Genomic DNA, 21,115 nt, shown 5'->3' on the forward strand with positions numbered 1-21,115 from the left:
TGCAATATTGATTTTCAGGACTCCCAGGTTCTAGGAGCCACATCACTATCTGAAAAGGTAGTTTTTTTCCTACTTCTCTTTAGCTCTTAATTCATATCAACCCTAATCATAATACTTAGGCCAATCTGAGTAGTTTAGGCTAATATACCCCTTTTTCAGAGAGAATTTCAGAGTCAGTCTTGTAACAGATGAGTTCTTCCAGTCTCAGTGGTGTGATTTGGCTCCCATCTTGCTAGCTTAAAATAGTGCAACAAGTATAAGAAAGAACATTTACAAGTCATAAGGAAGACATTCAAGGTAAACATCACAGAAACTAAGCTACAAATTTTCCCTTAACTGTAATATCAGGAAATATGGGATTTTTGCCTACACAGAAATAACCAGAATTGGTTTTCATTTTGCTTTCTAGAACACTGCCACAGAAACACATACATTGCTACCAGAAGGCATGCTTTGTTTCTATATATCAGAATTTTATTCTTACCACATAATTAGCCTTTGTGTTATGACAAATTAACATTTATTTGAACATAAACATTGGTCACTAAGTACAACTAATCACACACAGTAATGAAAAATTGTTCATTACCCCAATATAATCTTTGCTCACAGAAGTTTTATCAGCTTCTACAAAACTGCCTCTGCAGACAAAACATTTTTTGCCTATAAAGTTTACAACAGGCATGCTTCAGTACTATTTTGACTACCGATTTTCTTGTACATGTGTAATACATGCTATTCTATAATATTCTTTAACTTGGAAAACTGACAACAAAATATTTAGACTTTGTTCTGAAGTAAGTATGTTTAAGCTTTTATGCTTTGCCATCAGTCTCATTTCTGCCAATACTTGAAAGAAGTTAACATGGGCTTACAGAAGCATGTAAAACAACAATTTTCACTTTTATAGATGGGCACAGAGTTTGAAGAGATTTCTGCAATATCACATAAAATCTATGGCAAACTTAGAAAAATCAAGACAAATTCCTCACTCTGTGGAAATCAGTAGCTAGTTGCACTGATTCCACTGGGCCAGAAATTTATGCCAAGTTTTCCAATTCATATGTGATATCTTAGCTTTAGGACCATCTTTTGACTTTTATCAGTGATGTATCACCATTTACAATTTTTGCCATTGATTCAAGGAAAGTCAAATTCAGTGGCACTGGTTTTGATGTACACATTAAATCAGCATTTATTGATCATTATTTGTTTTAAATATGTGAAAGCAAAGCTTAAAGATAGTCATCCTAAAATGACATATGTTCATCTTCTTACCTGCAACAGCCTCAGACATTTTTATTCATCTTCCACCCATAGGAAACACCACATTTAGCCCCTCGCAGTATTACACTGCCATCTCGTGGGTAGTAGAGCAAATGAATATAACCAACCATTGCTCAGTTTTTGAGGTTTGGGGTTGGTCGTTTTGTCAGGGGGGTTGGTTTGTTTTGGTTGAGGTTTTTTTTGAGAAAAAAAACTTGTTATACTAAAACCAATATAAAACGTAGAACCTTTGTCAAAACTCTCAGGCTTACCACATGCACAAAATCTTTAGTGCCTTATTGCACACCCATCTAGGATTCTGTGTACAAAAAGTTTTGTCCCCATTGTCTAACTAAGAGCTATTGTCAGACTAAGAGCTCAACCCAACTACTTGCTTTCCCCAGCGTTTCTCCTGGAATGAAGACAGAATGGGACTGATGAGCTTGCTGCAGAAACCAACAGTCACTATTAGTGTAAGATACTAGCTTAGTTTGAAATTTAACTCTCAGGTTCAACAAGCTGTTTGTTATAAGCAATTCCAGTCCACAAACCAGAAATTCTTTTCGGTGTCCCAGTTTCTACAGAAAGTACTAAGCATACAACAGGTGTCATGACATGTTAAGTTATAAAAAAAAAATCTTAGACTGCTAGTTTTCGTCACTGTTATATAAACATGCAACAATTACTTCTTCATATCTTAATCCCCATATAAAAGCTATTAACATTTAAAAACCCCATTGCTTGAAACATATTAAAGAGTTCCAAATGGGTGTTCATAACTTGTTATTACATTGCAAAGACCTGATCAAACCACATCAGTTCACCCTAAACGCTACATATACAGAGGTTTTCATTTTTTCCATTTCAACTAAAACTATACAAGGATATTGTTTCTTCAGATTACTATAACTGCCTGAAAATTTGTAGGCATTTTGCCAGCTGCCAGCTTCACATATTCAGCACAGTGTATGAAAATCCCTGAGGATTTCATTAGTTTCCATTGAAATTAAGCAAGGCTTTCTGAGGCAACCCCACAACGCTTAAGGAAGATGTATATGAAGTAAACAGTCCTATCGATCTTTTAGATTCAGGGGTGAGTTTTTAGTATTATCAGCTGGTAGGAAAGGGGAGGCTCAGAGTCTGAAGAATGTTACTTGCAGAACTGAAGTTTGAAATGCTGTACTAGGTGGGGAGGTACTCTGAAAAAGGTGGCTGTTCCTTATTCCCAGAGACCAGCTGAAGGCTAACTCCTGAATACTGTATTCCCTCTCAGAACTGTCTAACAATGAAAGCAATAGGGGTTACATAGACCTTGCAAAAGTATTTCACATTTTCTTTTCATCACATTTCATAAGACATAGAATGCAGGGGGTGGTTGTCTGAACAGAAACAGATCGAAATCTTTAAATCTTAACTTCCTGACTGTTCCCATGTCCTCCAAATTCCTAAGAGCATACTTGAGGAGGTTCAGGATATCCAAGCTCTCATTTTTTGGTCTTCTCTTCACCCAAAGTTCTCCTCACCATACAGTCAACAAAGCAACTCCCCCCAAACTTCAAGTCCAACACCAGATAGCACACTATCAATTTCTCACCTTAACAAAAAACTGGCTTCACTGTCAGGAGAAAGTGCGCTCCTTTGAGTACCCTAACTTGTAGAATATTCCCTTGAAACAAATACTATTTGACTGCTTCCCACCCTTAGCTTTTTAATATAAACAATCTTTATTAACACCCAAAATGCCAAAGAGAGGCAGTGAAAGACCATGAGCACATACTGTGGTCTTAGCCAACATTTCAGCCTTAAGAGACTTCTGACTGGGTAAGGTTTAAACACCTTAGAATATTATTGCTTCAGGTCAAGATAGTTATGAGGTTTAGCTAAGTACTTAGCAAGCTGAAATCACCTCTGAGCATTAAGTGATTATTTTACTAACACGTGAAAGCCAATTCCATGGCTTAAAAGCAAGAAAAAAAGCAGCTATGAAAACAGAGAATGCCCATCCTAACTTGAATCCTCAGAAAAGTATCAGCAAAATAATCAAAACAAAATAGTTAAAGACCTAGGGGGAAGAAAGAAAAGAGAATAATTAGTCAATTTTCCTGCTGTTTAAAGTGCTTCCTGAACATCTATCACACTCCCTCTCCCATTCATAGGGACCAAATAACCTATGGTGTTTCACAGAGTATGCTGGCTAGCATACTTTTAAGGATGTTTGTTTGCCTAATACCTCTAGTGATAGGAAGGCCAAACACTGTTTTTAATACTGTATTTGCATCCGACAGTCTTACCCTGATGATTGGCTTTCCTGCCTATAGATCTGGTTCAAAGGACTTGCTGCTATCCAGGATAATTAGCTTTGTCTACTCCTGAAATAAAACACCTCTCAAAAGAAAAGGTTTGAACCTTCAAAGGAGATTGAGAGAATTAAACTCTCAAATCCTATGCAATTTCAATGCAGCTGGAAACCTAACTCTTTCCAAAAAAAATGAATCCAAGCAGTCCAGACGGGCAGAAACCCTGCTGTTTCATGAAAATATGAAAATGGGGAAAAAGAGAGACCAGCCTCAGTTATTCTTAAAGTAATTTTTTTTTAAAGTTTATTTTATTCTGACTTTCCCATATTCATTTAGCAATAAGGGAACCAATAGTCCATGCTCATTTAAGTGAAATTAGGAAAAGAAACACATTGAATTACAGCAGAAAAGTACTTAAAGATAAGTTAAATTTAAATACAAAGACAACATGTTTTTCATCACCTACTACGTATATTAAATAAATCCTTCAAAACTTTAACCTCAAAATTAAATGTTTATATGTTATTTATTTGCAAATACATGGAAGAAAGAGGGGTGAACACACACTAAATATGAATTAATTTATAATTATGTTACCTGTGGTGTTCGCTAATTGTCTTCATCTGCAGCCTTTTGTTATTAAAGAACAAACACATCTGTATCAAGTACCAGCATCCTAAAACCTCCAGGATAACTATATTCAGCTACTTCCCTTCACTCAGCCAAGGGTCATCTGTGCAACTGCTTATGACTACATTTGCACTTCATCATTCAAACTGACTCAAGGCTCTGTTACAAGGATGTCTTGGTAAATCAACCTGGCTATCACACAACATACTTTACGGTATTCAATACAGGTAGACGAAGGATTTTTTGATCCTTGTGCATCAGAGAAAAAAAAATTCTACCTGGGACTTGAATCCTGCATTGACTAGACTTCTCAAACAGCCTTTTGAAAAATTGCTATAAATCTAAGGAAATCAATCAAAGATTCTCAAGTTGTTCTTTTCACAGGGATTCTTACAGTTCGGAGAGCTTCTTTTTTTCCTATAAATTCCACACATACCTTAGTTTACTAATTAACCACTAGAGAAAAGGAGTATGCCTGCAGTTCACCGTACTAGAAGGGACCAAGCTTACTAACGAAGTGTCCCAATTACATTTCAATCAAAGCCCTGTTCCTCACTATTGCCATACACCCAGGCAAGCAAACAAAATCAAATCTTTTCAATTATGCTATTAACCTCCAATTCGGGAATCTGAAAGATGGGAGCAAACTGAATGCCAGCAGAAAGAACATAAGCCAAGACCAAGTAAGACTTTGTTCATGTTTCAGATTGAGTTCACCTTCAGGAAGCAGAGCTTTCAATTTAATACTAAGACAAATTACAAGCCACACAGAAGCAGTTGCACCCCTTGCCACAGATATGAAGTACACACGAGATCCTGTCATGCTTGAGTTTTACATTTCAATTACAGCAGAGCACTACTCAAGTTTAACTTGAAAATGCCTCAGACATCTAATGATACGTTTAAATCTTTTTCTTTACAACTTTCATTTTTCCTTCCTTCAGCATGCCAGTATCTTCCATTTTATCAGTCCTGTAGACTGGGGGTCATGCTTCATTTCTTTCTTTCCCTGTCTTTATGACATGAACAAGTCCTGCCTTCCATAAAAGGTCAAAAATCCCTTTCTTCCTGTTCTGACAGTTCAGGCTTATCTCTAATCATTTTCCACTCAAGCTAGTAGACCCACTTTTCAGATCCTTTTGCATCAGACATGGAGATGCAAAATAACCTCTTAGGCAGACAGTATTTCTGACCCTTCAATTACACCTATTCTGCTGCACAGTTCATTCCCAACTACCTCGCTACTTTCCTATCATTGTTTTGACAAATACACCAACTTACAGCATCTTTCTTACAATAGCTTCATAGATGCCTTGTGCTTAACTGTATCAGTTAAGATAATGTCATAGTTGGAGGTCAGAGGGCAACTGAGCACCACACAGCCACTCATTCCCTTCTAGCCCCCAGAGCTGGGAAAGAGAAAATAAAGTAAATGGCTTGGGAATCGAGGTAAGGACAGGGAGGGACGACTCACACATTATGGTCACAAGCAAGAGACAGATTCATTAGGGGAAAAAAAAAGGACATAATTCAGACACTAACAACATCACTTAACAGAGCAGGACAGTGAGAAGCATCACCACATCTTAAGAATACCTCCCCCACACCCATTCCTTCTTCCCAGGCTCATCTTTGCTCCCAGTATCTCTACCTCCTCCCCCAGCTTCTTCCTCCTCAGGGGTAAGGGGAACAACTCCCAGCATTCTTCCCCTGCTTTAGCATGGTTCCCCTCTCACAGGAGACAGTCCTCCACAAACTTTGACATGAGTCCACTTCATAGGCTGCAGCTCTCCCCGAGCTACTCCAGTGTGGGTCACCCTGAAGTGTTGCAATCCTCCCAGGGCTGAACTACAACAGCAAGTGCTTCTTCCCAGAGTCCCACCTTTTTCAGGCACAGTCTCCTGCTGGGGCATGGGGTCCTCCACAGGCTGTCATCTGCTCCACTGTGGGTATCCATGGGTGGGGGGCAGGGGGGGAAGCTGTGACATCTCACCATAGGCTGCAGGAGGGGGTACTCCAGCCCACCTCCCTCCTCTTCCTCCTCCTTTCTTCCAATGACCTTGGTGTTCACACAGGTGTATTCCTCACAACTCCTCCTCCCAGGTTCCCCTTAAGTACATTATTGAAGAGGCACAGCCACCATCACAAATTGGCTCAGCTTTGGTGCAGAGGTGGGTCTGACTTGGAGACAGGGGAGCTTCAAAGAAGCTTCTCACAGGGTCCGCTGCTGTAGCTTCCTCCCCCACAACCAAAAACCCCCACTACACACTCAAACCCAGCACAGATGATTGGACTTTCTTAAAAGTCTAAGTGTTAGTTCACCACAATGTTTTCCAGTTTCCTTCTAACTACCAGGCTGTGGTACAGGCAAAGCCACACCGGGATATCTGTGACATTCACATGAGGCCAGTAAAAATGACAAAGCACCTACAAGAGCCCTATGTCCTTCTGGAGAGGCAGCCAAAAGCAACATAGGGTATCTGAAATGATACTGGGAAACTAAGGTCAGGCAACCAAATCCTTCACTAGGATTAAATACTAAGTACACTCTAACTCATACCTCCTATCATTTTTTCCCTGCTTCCACCTCCACCATGTTGGATCCACACTTGCCTGAGAAATTTAACCTTTAGACTGAAGACTGCAAAGCTACAGCCTTCCTCTGATCTTCTCTATAAATCACCATTGAGGTTTAAGCATCTGTCAAGCAAGTTTTCAAGTTTGAGCTATTTCCCTCTAATACCTTGGAACTCCCACTTCAAGTCATATATTCACCAACCCCTCTGGTACAATTTCAGTGTTGCTCAGACCTAGAGAAGAGTCCTTACTGGTTTATTTCAAAACCAGCGAGTAGGAATTTCTTCACAGATTTAAGGCTAGTAATGGAGCTAAGAAACCTGCTTACTGGACAGGACACTAAGCAAAAAGATGCCAGCATCTTTTAACAGCATGCTTTTGGACTCCATACAACAGACCTCCCACATTATACCTTAAAAAAGTGTTAGGTGCAAATCAGTCATCTCCTTGAAATGAGACTTTTCTCACCTTAACGTTTATGCCTACCAGATCAGCAAATACTTTTCATGCTGTCTTTTCCCTATGCCACCCTCAAACACATTCTTCCCAAGTCTAGTCCTTCCATAAAACTTCACCTTTATCTAAGTCTCAATTTTCTTTCCAGTGTGTTAGCCAAACTATCTGTTCTTATATGAACAGAGTCCGTAAAGAAAACAGGCTACTGCCAAAGGATGGGAAGATACTGAGATACGTCAATCTGAATCACTAAGGCACAGGCCCATTGCTATGGGCAGATAAATGTGTCATCTTGCAAAACATCTGGTGGCAAAACACCTCAGTCGCCCTTCAGGTATGAAGGGCCTTCAACAGGCAAGTACAGATTAAACCTTTCCTCTCCCTCCTAAGGGAAGAGGGGGATGGTACCAAGTATAATGTAAAAAAAGCTTTACAATGTTCAAGGCTGCAGAAGAGCTATGCAGTCATACAATACACTGGCAGGAGCAGGACAGCAGACTTCAATTCTGCTGTGACATCTCTCTGTGACAAAGCAGGAGGCAGAAAACAAAGGGTAGAGTCACGAGCATGCAAAGGAAGCACTCAGATGTGTGTTGGTGTCAGGAATGCATAAAAGTGGATTTAGGGGCAGCAGAGGAATTAGAGGGAACAAAGCACCAGCTCACATGTAGCGTCACAGCCAAACAGGACTCACCCACAGGAGAATTTTGTTTATACACATTACATGGAAGCATTACCTAAGACACAGCAACATCATCATGTAACTTTCCTCTATCAGTTAAAAGTTGATATGACAAATAGCATTTGGACCCCAAAAGAAGCACTAAAGAACACTTGAAAACACACTACATAATTGAAATGTTAACATGATTTACAAATATACACTGCAAGAGCAGGATATTGTGTAAGCATTTCTACAACTGCAAGATGACAAGTATTTCAGATTTATTCCAATTTAGGGAAAGGAAACTGATTAAGTTAACGAGCAACGCTTCTATTGCTACACAGACCCACACGGTTTTGACATTTACAGCTTGCAATACAATAAAGTGACGAGTTAACAACCTCGACGCTCCCAAAAGTATTTAAACCCCACAAACACTCCCTTCCCCCGTAGCCCTGCCTGGGTTTCTCCGAGGCAGCGGCGCAGAGCCCCCGGGCCGGCCTCAGCGGAGGGGAGGGAACCCCGTTCTCCGTCCCGCAGAGCCGCGCCGCCGGGGAAGCTCCCGTGGGCCCTCCGGGGAGGGAAGGCCGGCAGCCATCCCCCAGAGCGGCTCTTTCCGTTGAAGGGGGGGCCGCCTGCCACCCTTATCACCCCAGGGGCCGTAGGGTGTGTTTAAGGGAGATACACGGCAGCCCCGGGGAAGTGCCCCCTAACACCACCCTCACCCACCCCCCGGGGGGGGGGGGAGCCGACCACCGTTACAGAAGTTCTCGCCGCGCCGCTCCCGGGGCCCGCCCGCGCCGCCCGGCGGGGGAGGAGCCGCCGCCGAGCCAGGCTGTTCCCCGCTGCCGCTCCCACGCCCGAGGAGAGCGGGGAAGGAGCGGTACCGCGCCTGCCTTCCCCTCAGCCTGGCGGAGCGCCGACGGGGTGGGGGGGTGGCGGGCAGACCCTCCCCCGCCCAGAAGGAACGCGCCCGCTTACCCGCGGAGCCGCCGGCGACGATTTGGTGAGAGGCCTCCTGCAGAAAGCCCCCGGGCTGCCGAGCCATCCTCCCACCGAGGCAGCCGGTGCCTACAGAGCAGCTGCCGAACCCGGGCCGACTCCGCGCTGGGCGGGTGGGGAAGAGCCGGGGGGGGGGAGGCGGGAGCAGCTGTTATCTGCGGGGGGTGGGGGGGGAGGCCGCAGCAAGGCCGGGCGGGGCGCGAGCGCAGCGGCCTTTAGTAGTCGGCGGACAGAGGGCGGCTCCGGGCTCGCAGCTGCGGGCGATCACGGCGGAGGATCAGGCTCTCCCATCTCTACCCGCCGCCACACCGGCTGCCGCTCTCTCTCGGACAGAGAGGGGGCGGCCGGCGCTGGGATCGCCCTGGCTGGGGCGGGGAGGCGAGGCTGCGGCGGCCGGTCAACCAGCTGGGGGTGTGGGGGTGTGTGTGTATGGCCTGTCACCTCCGGCTTGTGCCGCTTACTGCTCGCTTCGGGGCTGGAGCCGAACGGCACACACTTGCAGTCCTGCTCCCCAGCGCTGCGGGGACCCAACTAGCACCCGCAAAGCCCCAGCTAACACCCGCAGATCCCTTGCTGCTCCGTTTCTACGAAGGGCCGGTGGGGCCGTTTGGCTCACCGGCTTGTCTATCTGAAGCACGTTAGCACGCTGTTCTTTTAAAACCTTTGGACTTTGGTTCCAGCTCTTCGGTGTTCAAAGGACGTGGATATTTTGTCACTTGGAGAGTGGCGATAGCATGTGTTAAGCGGACCTATTGGCCCATCTTAGTAAATGGAACAGTGCCAGGGCATGGGCTGGAGTGCTGGGACACAGTCAGTGCTGTTGCTGACAGTCCCCAAAGTTGTTTTTGCCAAGGCCAAACTGCTTTTCCAGAAGATGCCAGGGTACAACATGGGGGATGGCACGGGCTCGAACACAGTTGAACCGTATGGATGCAGAACACACAGACACAGGGACGTTTATTCTCAGGGCCAGAGAATGGGCATAGATCCTTTATGTTTACTAGTACAGACATAGGCTTTCTGACTTACAGCCAGATTCAAAATGACACTCAGGTCAATAAACTACAGCGTAAGTACTTAATCACCAACTGAATACCTAAATGCTTCTATGGATTTGGAGCCTGTAAAATTTGGGAGCAGATGCAGTATTGCAGGTGGGTTTTTTTTATTTTCCCTGATATATCACTGACCCTGTTCTAGTCAAACCCCTGGGTTACCAGTATCTAATTGTAAAGATTTTTTCCTCGTATCCACTTCCTAACTCCCCCCTAACACTGAATAGCATTGTTTCCTCCTTTTGCACGTAGCCCACGGCCTCTACTACTGCTGATTTCTCCTACCCCAAGGGAAGGCTTGTCCACTCTGAGCTCAACCTTTGCTTCTTTTCTAATAATCAGGGGTACACACAAGCTCAATTACATTGGTTTGGGAGACAAAACAGAGCTACTCTTGATCTCAAGGGCACATTTATTAGATTTAAGAAGATGGATTTAAGGAAATGGCTCGTGAATAAGGTGCTAGACTGTTTGTTTAACCAGTCACCTGGATAATTAGGGATTTTTTTTTCTTTCTTGCTAATAGCCCTACAGTGTTAACACATACAAGCATATTCATTTTGAATCAGAAATCCTTCACGTTATCTTCAAAGCAATTCTGAATTCCATGTGTGATCTTGAGCACCTTGAAATAGAGCTAGAAGGATTGATTTGGTGGCACCTCTTCAAAAGAGACGGAAAATAAAGGTAGTTTTTACATCCTTATTTTTTATCTTCTCTCCCCTGAAAAAAAACAGACTGTTGCTGCCTCACAAGGGCATCATATTACGCTAAACTCAAAGCATAGATAATTTGTAACTCGGTGCATGTATGTATACCTGCAGCACAGCTACCTAAGGCAAATGTTGGTACCTAGTTTTTTCTCTGTTCCTTAAGAAACATATTAAGTTAGATCTGTTTCTTACATTTAAACAGCATATTTATGCTCCGTTTTCCATGTCTGAGGTATTTAACTGCAATCTGCTGTCTATAGACAGTTTAGTAAGAGAGGGGCTTCCAGATATTCATTAAAAGCCTTTGAGGTAGCACATTTCAGGTAGAATCCTAGGCACAGTGAATCCTAGGCACACTGGAAGCATTGTGCTAAAATCGGGGTTTCATGACTCTGCCTCTAGGAATATGTGTAGTATAGCAAAGTTGAAGAGAACATGTGACGATTTTCCTCCAGTCCTGGAAGGGTGCCTTTAAGGTACAAGATATTTCTGCATTTGTTATAATAATAACACATAATTTCCTCAAGGAAGAGGGAAAAAGTTGAGGAAAAAGTCCATTGTGAATAAAGGCACACATGACTACTATAAAAATAGGGATGGAAATACCTATAGTTGACAGGAAAAAATAGCATTCCAGCATTCCGGTGTATGTAATTCACATAATCAAATAGATTAATTAGTAAATGAGGAAAATATCTTTAAAGACAAAATATATTTTAGACTGGGATTAAAATGCCATTACTTATTTCATAGTGGCAGAAAGCAGTGCAGTCAGAGACAAATTGTTTCAGATAGTATTGTGAGAGTTCTCAGATCACATCTCTCCAGACTGGATGGATGGAAATACAATGGTTACTGTTAAACTGAGGAAAAGAATCAGGAAATAAAATAAGCAAAATAATTAGAACGTATTAGAAACAAGGTAAATCTCATTTAACTGTCCACCTTATTCGCTGGGAAAGATCCTTTTTTTCTGCCAACAAAAAGCCAATGATTTTTACATGAGGAGCATTTTGAGAAGGAAAAATCCTTCAACAGCCTACAAGTGAGGTTTGTGCACAAGGTTCTGAACCTACAGTGTTTTTATCCCCCTCTCAGGCTTTTCTGGGAATCATTTCTCAAACCTTCCCAAACACATTTTCCTGTTTTGAGAACAGATTGCAGGTGCCATGGTAGTGTGGAAGCCAAAACTTTATAAAAGTATATTTGGGATAGTATTTTCATAAAGTCCCGATACTGTTCTGGTATGTTAGTTTGAAGAGTGTCTGTGAGTGTTTTGTGATAGTTTAGCAACAAATGTTGCTAACTGAATAGAGGTTCGGAGCTTGAAAGGAAATGTAGCCTGTGGCAATTTAAAACAAAGATTAGAGAAAAATAATCAGTTTATTTCCACTGAGAAGCATGGGAACATAGCAAATATATAAAGAAGTGTTAATAAAGTGTTAATAACTGCAAAAAGGAATTATATTCAGGTATAAAATTCAGTTATATAATTTGCATGCATCAGCAAATAAACAGTAACTTGAATTCTTTGATCTGTGTAAGAGTAGAGTGGGGATTGCTGTGGGAACACAGAATAACTCCCTCAAATTAATAAACTTTGAATGTGCTGACCTTTAAGTAATTAAAATCTCAACTTCAATGTTTCATTAACATTTGCCTTAATTCCCTTGGTTTGGCTCTTTGAGACTGCTGCTCAATAAATATAGTAGGATCACAAAGTCTCTGGTGTTCTGTACCATCAAAAAGCAGATGCTGAAACATCACTACTTTTTTGTTCCAGAGGTCTCCCTGTACCATGTTCCCTTTGATACAAATAGCAAATCTAGTATTAATGTGGACTTGCTGCAGTAGTTCAACAGTAAAGAGAATTTGGAGTTGATCAGAGGGTGCAGAAACTGGTCGGTTAGATTTTTTTTCTGCAGAAGGTGTCACTGAAACAAAAAAAAAGGTTTATGTAAGAATCCTGAAAAATAATGTTCACAGTGCATATAATTTCCGTAGAGGTATGTTTACAGAGTAGCATAACACCTGCTCCCTCAAAAAATAAACTCTGCTATTGTTGGGAAACTATTGTCTGCCACTATGCAAATCCCCAGTCAATTCACCTCAACAGAATTAAATTCTTTTGCTGAAAGCCTCCTTTAAGTATGGCACATCTCCCTTAGTCTCCAGCCACACCACGCACCCCCCCACCCCCCACCCCGCAAAGGGCAACCGTCCCGGCGGGAAGGTTTCCTAAAGCATTTCAGGGCTCAACCCCACTTCCATGTGGCCTCTTCCCAAATCAGACACGTGCGACGCGACGTTCCCCTCCTTCAACCTCCCCGGCAGGCTTCGTCTCTCTATCCCTCGCTAGCAACCACCGTTCCCAGCCCGCCCGGGCCCCGCTCCGGTGCTAACCGCCCCCCTCCTCTTCCCTCCCCCAAAAGGAAACCGCTTTTCCCTCCGCGGGGACCAGGACACACCCGCAAACCCGCCCCGCCCCCGGGCCGCGGCCCCGCCGCTGCGCGCTCCCGCCGCTCCTCCCGCCCCGGCCGCTGCCGGGCTTTGTTGTGGAGGCGGCGGCGACGCGGAGCCGCCCGCGGGCAGCGGGGGAGGAGCGCGCAGGTAACGGGCCGGCGGGGCGCTTCCCTCGGCGGCTGCGGCCCGGCGTGGCCCCGGCTGTCCCGCGGCGCTCGGGTTTGAACTCGCCCCCCCCCCCCCCCCCGGTCTCTCTGCGGCTGGGGCTCGGCAGCGGCGGCGCGTCCCGCCCCGCCGAGGCGGCGGGGGTGGCGGCCGCTCTGCCCTCCGCCGCCTCCTCGCGGGCGAGCGGCCCTGCCCGGCCTCCTCGCCTCCCCCCGCCTCTGGGAGCCGGGCCGCCGCCGGGGCCTGCTCCGCCGCCGCCGGGCCCTCGCCCCCCCGCCCTCGCCAGCTGCCCGGGCCGTGGCAGCCGCCCCGGCGCAGCCCCGTGGCGGGGTTACCGTTACCGCCCCGTGGCTGTCGGCTGACCCCGGCCTGCCCGACCTACCGCCCGCCCTGTAGCTGGAGAGACGGGGAAGCAGGTTTCCCGTGCGGGGGGGGTGCGCGGTTTGGCGCTTCGGAGGCTGTCAGCTCAGCGGGGAGGGTAAGGGACGGACAGACAGCCGGCCGGCCGGACAGCCGTCTCCCGGGAAGGCGGGCAGAGCTGGGAGGGTGGCGTGGAGTACCTGAGGTGAAGCCTGCCCAGAACAAACTCAGGTCAGTGCTGAGTCTTTAGTGGCAGGTGAGAATAAACTGTGGTAGGTACTCAGAATAGTAGCAATACACTTAAAAAAAAAAAAACAAAAAACCAAAACAAAACAAAAAAACACCAAACAACCTAAACAAAAAATACCCCCACCAAAAGCAGTTGCTAAAATGAAGTTTGTAATCTGTGCTTTTTTTGAACATTTATGACTTTCAAAGTCCCAATGAGTTGTATACCTCAGCTCCTAGTGTAATTCAGTTCCATACTAATCTGCTTTCTTGAGGGTGTTGTGAAGGTCTGTTTTGTTTGTGGGAAACGACTACAGTTCCTCAGTGTGAGAAGTCTGGAGGAAAAACTGTGTGTGTGTACCCAGAGGCCTGTTTCATCTGAGACCGCGCACCCTCTGATGTTTGCCCGTGGAACAGCTACAGCTGGGTCTGGGTACAACTTCAGGGAGCCGATGAGGTGGTTGGAGCCGGGTGCTGTAGGAGTTTGCTCACTCTGAGTTTGGGAATTCAGAGTGCCCTGCAGCAGCATAGTCTTTTTAAATATTTCAGTGAGTTCTTACTATTGCTAGAACAGCTTGCAGTGCTTTAGTTGTGGAAGAAAAATTGGTTAACCACAGCAGCACGCTGCTGGCTCAGCAGATCTCAGAGCTGCAAGTTCTAGAGGTTGTGGGACCTGTAGGTCCGAGGGAAACGCAATGACATGCTCGTCTTGTTCTTGTACCTGTCCTTGAGCATCTGCTCTTGGCCAGTTTTGCTCTGGGAATATACAACTTTGGTTCAGCCTGAGACCACCTGATTTGGATAATTTATTTAAATATATTACGGCACTAACTTGAGTAACTTGTGTGGTTTAACAAGAGTTAAAACTAAGTTATAACAGTTCAAGTAAATATGCTGTGTTATGTAGTAGTTCCGTTTTTGTTTTATTTTGCTTTTAAGTATGCAAAATGTAGTCATTCGTGACAAGGTCCTTCAGCTGTATGAGATGTGTGAGACTGAGCTGTATATACCAGTGATGTAGCATCAGCTGGTGGTGGCTACAAGCTGATCAGCACTGATTTCAGGCTCTTGCAAGTGATAAACATGTCTTGCCCATCCAGCTGAGAAGTTACTGCAGTTCTGGTTGCAATATGGAAAGTGAAGGGAGGGACTGGGAGGTAAAATTATGTACAGGATTTGAGAAAGTAGGGACAGCTGTTGCTGCAGGTTTTGGGGGAAGGAGGTAGAGTTTTGAAGCTATGCAGTCACTGCTGCATCTTGTGGCTGGGGGTGACAGCATTTTCAGGGAGTTTATAGCCATCCTAGGACTTGGTAAATCTGCCCATGGAGAGGACATAAGGTGGCAAAATATCAGTTTTCCCTCCTAGCCATTTCTTCACTGGTATTAGATGTTCTGTCTAGTTTTCTTCTAAATACCTAGACTGATAAAGCTCAAACCAAACTAATAGATCTTGTAGTCAGGAAGATTATATACTGTCTTAGATTTAGTAAACAATTCCTTATTGTGGGCATTTATATATACACCCTTTTTGTCATTATTATAGGTTTTCATACAGTGATATTGCAAGTTCTTTAGATCCTGATTCACATTACAGTTTGTAATGGAGACTACTCTGTCTAATAGTAATGTGTAGCAAATGAAAATCTGTTCCTCAGTTTTCATGTCATAACTGGTTAAACTTCTTGCCTTTTGTGTTTTGTTTCTGGATTCACTTCATTTCACTTTTAATTATTGGTTTGTCCCTTTGGGGAATGTAATGTTACTTTTGGTTTTTGCCTTCTGTTCCTCTATCCCCCTGCTTGTTAGAAGTCATTCTAGATGATGTTAAATTAGAAGTGCGCTATTATGGTGTTACCCTCTTCTTGATCAGTAAAAAACAAAACAATTATCAGGCTTAGTATTTCTCTTGCAGCAAGACAAGCCCAACGTATTGTATTACGGTCAGAAATAGGAGTACGGTGCTGATACCCCATGGCCCAGATCTAGCTTCTTGCAGTTTGTGGGGTTTTTAGTTTTTGAGTATGCCTAGGTTAGTAAAAAATGTGAGGAAATTTTCAGAACTTGCTGAAAGGGGTTAGAGGAGAAGAGAAAATATGCGTTTGGTAATTCTCTGTGGAGAGAATCATTAAATTATTTACTAGAATTGAAAGCAAGAAGGTACATGTGAGCTGAGGGCGAAGGGGGAGAGGTTGCTGCCTATTGATCACAGTTTTGTGTAAAATCAGTCATGTGAACTTGAGAGATATCCTAATGAATCTTTTTGCTACATCCTCTTAAAATTTTTAGGCTGTCAAATATATGGCAGGGTAGGTGCTGCATGTTAATGGCAGCATGAAGATAGCGAAATGTCTTTAAACTATGAATTGCTGCTCTGACTTGATGTTCACTTTAATGCAAATGTCCTGAATCTATGCAGAGGCTTCTTTTCACTTTTACAACTGTTATGGACAACAGATGTTTTGAAACTTACTTTTAAAACAAAACAACCAACCCTTCTGGACTGCAATTAACAGGTTTAACTTCAGGGTAATGTTGCAACTGGCAGATATTCCTGAAAGTATGATTGCTGGCTTTTCCTTTCCCTTTTAAAGGAAAATGGTTTTGAAAGGGTAATAGAAACAGTATTGAACCCTTATTTGCAGAACAGATATAGCTATGGAAAGAACCAGCGTCTATGCTCATTTGTTCAGATGAATCTCCGCTGCTTTGAGCCACCAGTTTTTTAAGTGACAGGATGGTTGGCATGCTCCCTGCTAGTCTCATGAGCCATGGTACAGAAATCGTAACAGCAGGCTTCTATTTTCCATTGTGGTTCTTGATGTGGACTTCTGTCTGTTAAGGACAGGTTACAGTGCAAACTGGCAGTTTCTGCAGAGTGATGGCCTTTGGTATATTAAAGAATGTTATGTATTAGAATTTTGAAAATATTTCATAAGTGTATTGGGTTTGCATAGCAAGGTTTTGGTAGCAGGAGGGCTACAGGGGGGGCTTCTGTGAGAAGCTGCTGGAAGCTTCCCCCACGTCTGACAGAGCCAGTGCCAGCCGGCTCCAAGAGGGACCCACTGCTGGACAAAGCTGAGCCCATCACCGACTGTGGTAGCGCCTCTGGGGTAACATGTTTAAGGCAGAAAAAAAGCCTGCACAACTGCAGCCGAAGAGAGGAGTGAGAAAATGTGAGGGAAACAACCCTGTGGACACCAAGGTCAGTGAAGCAGGAGGGGGAGGAGGTGCTCCAGGCGCCGGAGCAGAGATTCCCCTGCAGCCCCTGGTGAAGCCCCTGGTGAGGCAGGCTGTGCCCTGCAGCCCAGGGAGGGCCATGGTGGAGCAGATCTCCACCTGCAGCCCGGGGAGCACCCCGTGTCAGAGCAGATGGGTGCCCAAAGGAGGCTGTGACCCCGTGGGAAGCCCATGCTGGAGCAGGTTTGCTGGCAGGACTCGTGACCCCATAGGGGGACCCACGCTGGAGCAGGTCATGACAAACTGTAGTCCTGTGGGAAGGACTCACATTGGAAAAGGTTGTGGAGGACTGTCTGCTGTGGGAGGGGCCCCATGCTGGAGCAGGGGTGGAGTGTGAAGAGTTCTCCCCCTACGGAGGAAGGAGCATCAGAGACAAGGTGATAAACTGACCACAAGCTCCATTCCCTGTCCTCCTGTGCCACTGGAGGGGAGGAGGTAGAGAAAACTTCCTGAGAGTAAAGTTAAGCCTGGTAAGAAGGGAGGGATGGAGGGAAGGTGTTTTAAGATTTGGTTTTATTTCTCATTAACTTTCTCTGTTTCAATTGACTGAAACTAATTTCTCCAAGTCGAGTCTGTTTGGCTCATGACAGTAATTGGTGAGTGATCTCTACCTGTCATTTTGTCGAGCCACAAGCCTTTTGTTTCTTTCCCCAGTCCAGCTGAGGAGAGGGAGTGATAGAGTGGCTTTGGGCACCTGACATCCAGCCAAGGTCAAGCCACCACAATATGAGTTATTGTTGGGATTGATTTCTGGTTTTCATAGTATCAGTGAATCAAACCATATTTTTTTGAAATGTTCGTGTGTGTTAGTTACATTTCTCTCAAATAAATGGCATGTCTTGAGCCTTTTGGTGTGAAGTGTGAAACAGAAGTGAAGCAGTCTGTCTCAAGTACAAGTAACAGGGGCATGGTCACTTAAATTGAATGCCAGTGGATAGCTATCATAATGCAGTGTATGTTGTTTATGGGCTTCCTTGGTATGTTACTGAAAATCTACATGTGAAAACAGCTTGTTGTATTTACTGTGCGCCATTACGCTTGGCTGAGCCTTGTCAAAGATATTGTCAGACTTATTCCATGCTTTTCAGAGGAATTAAAACTCAGAGATTTGGTTAATTATTTTGAAAGCTAGAGTTGTGGCATGTGTGACCTATGGTCAACTTTGTTGGCCACCAGAATACATACGCAGCTTGTTTTTTTCACTTTATTTGTTTGCCAGTGCTTTTCTGTTACAGGCATGTAAAAGGAATTTACTGGGTCAAGTGCCTAGTGGGAGGCAATTTGTATGTGTGCTGTGAGTTTGCTGTGATGCATGTGTGCCAGATGACTCGTAGGGATGCTTCTGTGGGTTCTAGAGTGGGGAAGGGAATGAAGGGCTGAGTAGGGTCCGTGAGCAACAATACAGGCTTTTTACCTTTATTGTTGCTGAAAAGTACTCTCGAAATTAGTGTTGAAAAAGGCATATAATTCTAATGGTGACTTTATCTGTAGTTACAATTATCATCGATATATTGCTTTCAGTTTTGTCAGGGAATAAAATCCATGAGACTGCTTCATAGTATCTTTTCCTTATTAGAAGTCAAAACAGCATCTATGGTGTCACTTGCTGGAGTAGCAAACCAAGGAACAGATCCAACTTCCCTTTAAGTGAATGACAAAACTTTCATTGGTCACAGCAGCGTGGGATTATGCTACAGGTTCAGAAGAAATAATTGGTAGTGACTTCAGCTCCTGGGGGGCATTAATTTTTGCACCATGAAATCCATAGCAAATTGAGTTAAGGAGATCCATATAACATGCTGGTAGACAAATGTTATCCTTTCTGTCCTTTTATGTAAATCTGTCAAAGACAGAATTTGATCTTTAAGTTATACGTTCATTTAAATAGTAATATTCCAGCTATTTATGCACTAATTTAAATGTTAAGTGTGTGAAATAAATTAGAAAAATCTAATCTGCTTCAGTAATGTAGTATTAGGACAAAGAAGGTTTAAAATGCTTGGTTATTGATTAGCTCTTTGAAGGAAGGGGGTGGCAGTTCCAGTCAGGATTTGGGGAGTGAGATCAGGATTGTGTCTGAATCGAAACTGTTCTGAAAATGCTGTATGATGCTCTGCTATGAAAGAATTTAACATGGGATCAAAGATTGCTGTACTTGAAGCAAACAGACTGAATTTTTAATCGTGTTTTTGAAATATACAGATCTAGTAATTTATGTTGATTTGTACTTTAGCTTATAAATAAAAAAGTCCACTTGTACAGAGAGTATTTCGTGCTGAAGAATTGCTTCATGGTTGTGTGTGTGTATGGATTACACTTGGTTGGACCAGAACTAGAAATTGTCATTAGTTGCCAGTTTAACAAATTAACGGTACTAAGTTTAGATTGACTTTGGGAAGGGGAACAGGGCTTTCCGAGGCATGGCAGTTAATATGTATGGAAATGAAAAGTATGACAGTATTTCCTTTTTTTGCAGAGAGTTTACACAATTAAAAATATTATTCAGAGTTGTTTCAGTTTTTAATGCACAAAATTAAATATGTGTACATCTTTGTATTGTGAAAATTGATTTTTTTTTTAAATTTTTTTTTTTTAGATGTCCTTGGCTGGTTTCCTTTGGGGTGTAATCAGCTCTGCCTTAGCTTTCTTTCACTACACTGTTTCCAAATGTATATATTTGACCCCCTCTGTTTGTCAATTCTATTGTATCAACAAGTGAGGAAGCAGAACCATTCTTAGTGCTTACATATTACATTTGATAGTACAAACCAATATTTCCTATGGTTTTGCTGGGTTTTTTCCTACGTATTATAGATCTAACTTCATTTCAGAAGCTTAATTGACTACCAAAAAGATAAGCCTAGTTACTGAGAAAGACGGTAACTCAGATTGTATCTGAGTGTAGAGAACTGAGAATACTACCTGAGCATAATTAGAAAATTATTCTGACATTCTAGTGGCCACTTCAATGCTATTGAAAGAAGTTATACAAAAATAAATGTGTTCTTTTTAAAACATTCATTTCTCTCAATAATGGTATGATGTGTAGTTACATGTTTCTATGCATAGTTACATGTTTCTTTAAGAACAGCTAGTCCTGTTTGAGAGAGATTAGATTGTGAAATGTGGATACACATCTAATGCAGTGTCTTGCCCGCATTTTGGCATTTATGCTTTTTGTAGTTGCCTACATTATACTCACCCTATAATACAATTATTAGTATTGATATAATATAGTTATTAGTATCACTGTAATAGTTTAATAACTTTATTAGTATTACTTTTAGAAAGGTGCAACTTGTTTTTTTTGAGTACGGTTCTTAATTTCAGGTTTCTTTGATTTACAGTTGGACTTATTTTAAGATTCTGTCTCTCAGTGTGTTGTCCTTATGGTCCACATTCAAGTAAATAAAATTTCAGGCTCTATAGGATTTGGTAACATTAGGTGCTTGGTAGGTGAGAATGTGTTAAGTTGGTTATGTAAATTTTTAGATACAAGTATGAGAAGAAACAAAGTATTTTTCATCATGTTTTTATATAGTGTGCTTGTCTGTGTGCACAGATACAAGCAGGTTTTCCGTTTTCTGTTATAGCATAGTATTAGGATGTGGTTTTCCTTGTCTCAAGTTTGACATAAGCACTGTATGACTAATTTGCTCCTTGTTACCTTCCTTGTAATGAGAAAAGTGGCACTATGAAACATCCACCACAATTTTAAGATTTGTTGAATGTTTTGTAGCTCTTTGTAGAACTACAAAAATGTGTTCTGATTTTGAATTTCTTTATTACAAATATTGTTAGATTAATGATACAGGTAGTATCATAGACATTCAGTTGCTCAGTGTAATCGAAGTAGGACAATCAAATGCACAGATATCAATTTAAATTTGTCTTCACAGTTGCTAGTTGACTTTTTTCCACTTTTCTTTTTTTTCCTCTGCTAGTCATTAGGATACCATGAGCTTGCTGACAATGTAAACAGTTGAAGATAGAATAAAAGT

General features: G+C 43.0%; 2 protein-coding genes across 3 annotated transcripts in view; one reads left to right on the forward strand and one right to left on the reverse strand.

Moving 5' to 3' along the window:
* SLC25A21 (solute carrier family 25 member 21) overlaps positions 1-13,785 on the reverse strand; it is a 264,536-nt gene extending 250,751 nt beyond the window's left edge. The window contains exons 1-2 of the mRNA XM_042790921.1: positions 13,671-13,785; positions 8,872-12,594 (exon numbers count right to left, since the gene is read on the reverse strand). Coding sequence (XP_042646855.1) covers positions 8,872-8,938 — 67 coding nt within the window. The 5' untranslated portion in view covers positions 8,939-12,594; positions 13,671-13,785. The remainder of the gene's footprint in view (positions 1-8,871; positions 12,595-13,670) is intronic.
* The window catches only part of MIPOL1 (mirror-image polydactyly 1), a 192,089-nt gene continuing 184,140 nt past the window's right edge, over positions 13,167-21,115 (forward strand). The window contains exon 1 of one of the 2 annotated variants that reach the window (XM_042790920.1): positions 13,167-13,270. The gene's annotated coding sequence lies outside the window, so the exon portion shown is untranslated. Of the gene's footprint in view, positions 13,271-13,774; positions 13,880-21,115 lie in introns of those variants that run through there. The other variant, XM_033008656.2, reaches the window with a different exon arrangement.

Source organism: Tyto alba, unplaced genomic scaffold, assembly GCF_018691265.1.
Source record: "Tyto alba isolate M040663 unplaced genomic scaffold, T.alba_DEE_v4.0 Super-Scaffold_18, whole genome shotgun sequence".
Classification (NCBI taxonomy): Eukaryota; Metazoa; Chordata; class Aves; order Strigiformes; family Tytonidae; genus Tyto; species Tyto alba.